A 6106-nucleotide genomic window follows, 5' to 3' on the forward strand; every position below is an offset into this window, starting at 1 on the left:
ACACACACACACACACACACACACACTCACACACACACACGCTTCGGCTTCAGTCATGTGACGCTCAGCAGGAAGTTGATTTACCTGCACGACTGCATCAGTCCCGCCAGACTCTGGAAAAACCCCACGTCCCGTTTGTCCTTCAGGTAGTCCAGCATTTTCTGCAGGTGGACGACAAAAAGCACACAAATACGTCAAAGTGCAGCACAGGGAACAATGGGAGTCTAGTCCACATACTCATATTCCAAGTGACATGAACATCAATGTGCATTTTTCTGTACCTTCTTGTTTTTTATTGCATGTATGTTATCTAGAGATGCACTGACATTTTTTGAAACCAGTGTCAGAGTCTATTTCACACAACGTGGATCAACTACAACAGATCAGCATGTCAGCTGTGTGACGCTAGCGCTGCATTAATACCCATTTCTCATTTTTAATTGATACTGATATGGATTCTTAAGTCTGTGCTGTTTTCTGTTGATGCCTGTCACTAAACATTATTTGCAGCTCCTCCCATCCAATAATCACAATAAGTTTTGTGACTTGACATGAAACAAAGTCTCAGTTTTCAAATCATTATGAAATTCAATCAATAAATGCTGTTTTGTGGCTCTTTGATGTGTGATTCAGATCAGATCGTTGTCACGTGAAGCGGTCATCTCTTCCTCTTTACTACTAGTTACATCAGCAACAACTTACTGAGATCAGTCATGAATCAAGTAATCGAACAATCAGTGTTTCAACAGTCAATAAAACAGCTTGAGATCAGTATCGTCACATGACCTTAAACTTGAGAGTCAGCTAGAAAAACAACTCTAGAAATGAGCGCTTTGATAAATATATGCACTATATTATATATTCATTATTTTTACTAAACCAGTTGTCTTCATGTTTGAATAAATCTATCATGAAAACAAATCTTATTACGGCCACTGTTTAAATGTTTACAAAAGTAGAAAAAAAGCTTGCTCTATTCTTTTTCTATTCTGTCTGTTTTCTTTTTAACACTTGCATATCATTGCTCTCTTGCTGATTTTGATTGCTTTTATTGTCCTCATTTGTAAGTCGCTTTGGATAAAAGCGAATAAATGTAAATGTAAAGTAGAAACATAATTCCGTCCACCATTCAGTTCAAATTCAGTCCAAACCACCATCAATAACAAATGTGAGAAAACAGAATCAACAATGCTCTCAATCAAACCACAGCAGACTTGTGATGTTCATCCAGCTCTTGAAAATAAAGCTTCCAGAAGGGGGTTTTTACACTCGAAGAACCATTTCTGGTTCCCCAAAGAACCTTTCAAAGATCAGTTTTTAAAAGGACCATTTTTTTCTTAGTGTGAAGAACATTTTTCCACTATAAAGAAGCTTTTGTGCAATGGAAAGCTCTTCATGGAACCATCAGTGCCAATAAAGAACCTTTATTTTTAAGAGTTTATAGCACCTTCTGTAGCAGAAATTGACTTTATTAACTGGACTGAAAAGACTTCTGAATGAAATTGTGATTGAAAGGGGTGGTGAAGATCTTAAATAATCTGTTTAACAGAACATTTTAGCCATGTCAACTTTTGAACCTGACTACTTTCTAAATTTGGATTACGCACATATAAATGAACATTCGAATCAGATTGCTAAAATTTGGGTTCATATAAACAGAACTTTCAGAACCTCAATTCAGACTGAATTCATTCTGCAAAAATCAGTTCATGCAGTGTTAATTTTGTTTCGTCAACGACATTTTTTTCCACTGACGACAACGAGACGATAGCGAACTAAAACTCTTTTTGAATGACAAAAACGATGATGTAAATCTATTCTTATGTTCGTCAACGAATAAAAATGAGATGAAAACGTTAGGGAGGGATGATTTGGGATGAGATTCATTCAGAAGGAATCTGCTGCGTGGTTCGGAGGTTAGATGCGTACATATGAACCGGCGGGACATAAGCTAACATACACTTGCTGCACGTTGCATCAAACGTTAAAAAATGTCAATATGTGGGAGTAAGAGAAGAGCAAACATATGGATTAAATTCAGTCCAAACCACCATCAATAACAAATGTGAGAAAACAGAATCAACAACGCTCTCAATCAAACCACAGCAGACTTGTGATGTTCATCCAGCTCTTGAAAATAAAGCTTCCAGAAGGGGGTTTTTACACTCGAAGAACCATTTCTGGTTCCCCAAAGAACCTTTCAAAGATCAGTTTTTAAAAGGACCATTTTTTTTCTTAGTGTGAAGAACATTTTTCCACTATAAAGAAGCTTTTGTGCAATGGAAAGCTCTTCATGGAACCATCAGTGCCAATAAAGAACCTTTATTTTTAAGAGTTTATAGCACCTTCTGTAGCAGAAATTGACTTTATTAACTGGACTGAAAAGACTTCTGAATGAAATTGTGATTGAAAGGGGTGGTGAAAATCTTAAATAATCTGTTTAACAGAACATTTTAGCCATGTCAACTTTTGAACCTGACTACTTTCTAAATTTGGATTACGCACATATAAATGAACATTCGAATCAGATTGCTAAAATTTGGGTTCATATAAACAGAACTTTCAGAACCTCAATTCAGACTGAATTCATTCTGCAAAAATCAGTTCATGCAGTGTTAATTTTGTTTCGTCAACGACATTTTTTTCCACTGACGACAACGAGACGATAGCGAACTAAAACTCTTTTTGAATGACAAAAACGATGATGTAAATCTATTCTTATGTTCGTCAATGAATAAAAACGAGATGAAAATGTTAGGGAGGGATGATTTGGGATGAGATTCATTCAGAACGAATCTGCTGCGTGGTTCGGAGGTAATCTTAAATAATCTGTTTAACAGAACATTTTAGCCATGTCAACTTTTGAACCTGACTACTTTCTAAATTTTACTTTCTAAAACATATAAATGAACATTCGAATCAGATTGCTAAAATTTGGGTTCATATAAACAGAACTTTCAGAACCTCAATTCAGACTGAATTCATTCTGCAAAAATCAGTTCATGCAGTGTTAATTTTGTTTCGTCAACGACATTTTTTTCCACTGACGACAACGAGACGATAGCGAACTAAAACTCTTTTTGAATGACAAAAACGATGATGTAAATCTATTCTTATGTTCGTCAACGAATAAAAATGAGATGAAAACGTTAGGGAGGGATGATTTGGGATGAGATTCATTCAGAAGGAATCTGCTGCGTGGTTCGGAGGTTAGATGCGTACATATGAACCGGCGGGACATAAGCTAACATACACTTGCTGCACGTTGCATCAAACGTTAAAAAATGTCAATATGTGGGAGTAAGAGAAGAGCAAACATATGGATAAACCTGACAACGCAAGAGAACTCAACTCGGTCCGGTTTTCTGAGCGCAGACACTGAAGCATAACGTTACACACACAGAAAGCGCCTCTCACAGCGCACGAGTACTCTCTCGCATCGCATGAATGGAGAATTACACACAAAATCATGTCAAATTGTCAGTTTTAACGAGTATTCACGTAAACAGCAGGGAGAACGTGTATCAGTACATTGCATCCACTGCAGCAGTGCATTCGGTTTTAAAGGGACAGCAGCCTAATTTAGTTGCTATTGTCCGAGTCATTGATGTTAATCAAGCAACAACAGAAAGAAAGAAAATAACGCACTGCTCTTGACTGAACAACTTTAGTAGCCCCAAAGATTAATCTAAATTTATTTATAGAAATAAATATGTCTGCTTGAAAGAATGAAGAATATGGTAAACAGGTTGCTATAAAGAATGCTGCAGCACGCGTGTGCCATGTGGGACACTGAATCATAACATGCACAGCGTTAGCAGTGAGAAGCATGCATGTTTTAATCACAAATGTAAGGTTTCTGCAGGTTTACAGTCACTGTGCTGCTCATACTCACCCGCCGTATCTAGTTGCTGCTTAACTGCATGAAGTCAAACTTTAGGGTTAAGCTCATGTCACCTCAAACTACCAATGCTTATTAAACATCAATGACTTTGAACCACTGTGTGTTGTAAATGGCTGTCAGTGTGAACGGATCTTCACAGGACTTGTGTTTGTGATGATCGTAAAGCTCTTCTGATCTACGGCTTCTCTCACTCTTACCAGTTTATTGCATGCAAACACGTTTCTGCGGCTGATGTGGGCGTCTCTGTGCGGCTCGATCTGCTTCAGAGGAGCTTTCACATGTTTAGAGGTGAAGTCCACATACGAGGCCTTCTTCAGGAGGGACGGGTTTGTTCGCGCGGGACGCTGCGTGACACGTTTGTGAGGCGGGATTTCTGGACCCGTGGCTTTAGACTGATGACACTTCATCCACTTTAAGATGATGATGAGTCTCTTGACCAGCTTTTTGAAATGTAAAGTGCGGTACTGATGCATGCAGACATGCAGACGGACACATGAGGGATGAGACGGAGATGAAGTTACACACATGCAAGAGATCAAGGGTCAATGACATGTGCGGATGTACAGGACCGCAAAGGAAAAATCTCATTGGCAAATGTAATATTTGTGTTAATTTTGGTTTTATACTTTTAAACAAAATTTCAAAATGACTTTAATTCAGAAACTGAAAATATGTTCATCAAAGAAGATCAGTATCCAATTTGTTTAATGATGTATAAATATTGAATTTAAATATGTATTTAAACAGATGAATAATTTAAAGGTATAATAAATATATTTAGATACTTAGATACAGATATATATTTTAAATTGCATTAATTTAACATTTTTGTCAAATGTGTGTAATTGCCCAAAAATAATATGATAATACAAATATTTTTTTTAAATTATAGTCCAGTCACCTTTATTTCTATAGCGCTTTATAAAATACAGATTGTGTCAAAGCAGCTTTACAGGAAAATAACGTTTCAATGACGCAAAGAAAATTCAATTGTGCTGTAAAGTAATTATTATATTTAATGATGTGTAAGTATTTAATTTAAATAATTAAAAAAAAAACATTTAAATGCACTTTTTGGAAAAGGTGCTCAATTGCTAATAAAATAATTTGGAAATGCAATCAATGTTTTTTTGTTTTTTTTAATAAACAGATCTGGACACAAAAGGAGCGTCACATCATTGACCCTTAAATGGTTTCTGATCACTGGTGCTGATGTGTTTCTCTGCAGTGATCAGAAACGCAGGACTGAAGGGGTGTGATGAAGAGCAGATGAAGAGCAGATGAAGAGCAGATGAGCGGAGCGTCAGCTCACCTTTCCCTGCAGGTGGAGGTTGTTCCGTATGGTCTCTCGCACCTCGTCCTCAGTGTCTTTCTGCAGAACAGGTTCAGCTTCATCACAAACGGCTCTCCGTGACGTCACTAAAGCAGAAGCATGTGTTCATGCGGTACCTGTGTGAAGCGGCTCTTGGCGAGTCCGATCAGCTCCTGGTCTCCCGGTGCGCAGATGTTCAGTCCCACAGGAAGTAAGCGCTTGAGAGCGGCGACGATCAGAGACGTCTGGAGGGAATATCGGTCACCGCGCTTCTTCATCTTCTTCCTCTCCTGATCCGACACGGCTCCCTTTTTGCACATGGTACCATCATAATGCCAAAATATTCTTTAATCTACCTTGTTTCCATGAATACACCATAATCATTCAATAATATGATACAAATCAAAATATCATGAAATATCACAATGACAGCATCACTGTACCAGAGTACAGTAGTTGATATAAGATCAGCTTCGGCTAACACGGTCATATACCAACAGATGTTTGCTCAGTATAGAAACCATCACACCGATGGAAAGTGCACAAGTTAAACGTGAGTGTGTGTGTGTTTGTGAGTGTGTGTGAGTGAGTGAGTGAGTGAGTGAGTGAGTGAGTGAGTGAGTGAGTGAGTGAGTGAGTGAGTGAGTGAGTGAGTGAGTGAGTGAGTGAGTGAGTGAGTGAGTGAGTGAGTGAGTGAGTGAGTGAGTGAGTGAGTGAGTGAGTGAGTGAGTGAGTGAGTGAGTGAGTGAGTGAGTGAGTGAGTGAGTGTGAGTGAGTGAGTGAGTGTCTGTGAGTGAGTGAGTGAGCGTGTGTGTGAGTGAGTGAGTGAGTGTGAGCGAGTGAGTGAGTGAGTGAGTGAGTGAGCGTGTGTGTGAGTGAGTGAGTGAGTG

At 38.4% G+C, this 6106-nt stretch overlaps 1 protein-coding gene across 1 annotated transcript in view; it reads right to left on the minus strand.

Moving 5' to 3' along the window:
• The window catches only part of ryr2a (ryanodine receptor 2a (cardiac)), a 128078-nt gene that overhangs the window by 30687 nt on the left and 91285 nt on the right, over positions 1-6106 (minus strand). Inside the window, 4 exon segments of the mRNA XM_016257042.1 lie at positions 85-179; positions 4102-4368; positions 5217-5276; positions 5354-5524. Coding sequence (XP_016112528.1) covers positions 85-179; positions 4102-4368; positions 5217-5276; positions 5354-5524 — 593 coding nt within the window.

This window comes from Sinocyclocheilus grahami, unplaced genomic scaffold (genome assembly GCF_001515645.1).
Source record: "Sinocyclocheilus grahami isolate Dianchi unplaced genomic scaffold, SAMN03320097.WGS_v1.1 scaffold1505.1, whole genome shotgun sequence".
Lineage (NCBI taxonomy): Eukaryota > Metazoa > Chordata > Actinopteri > Cypriniformes > Cyprinidae > Sinocyclocheilus > Sinocyclocheilus grahami.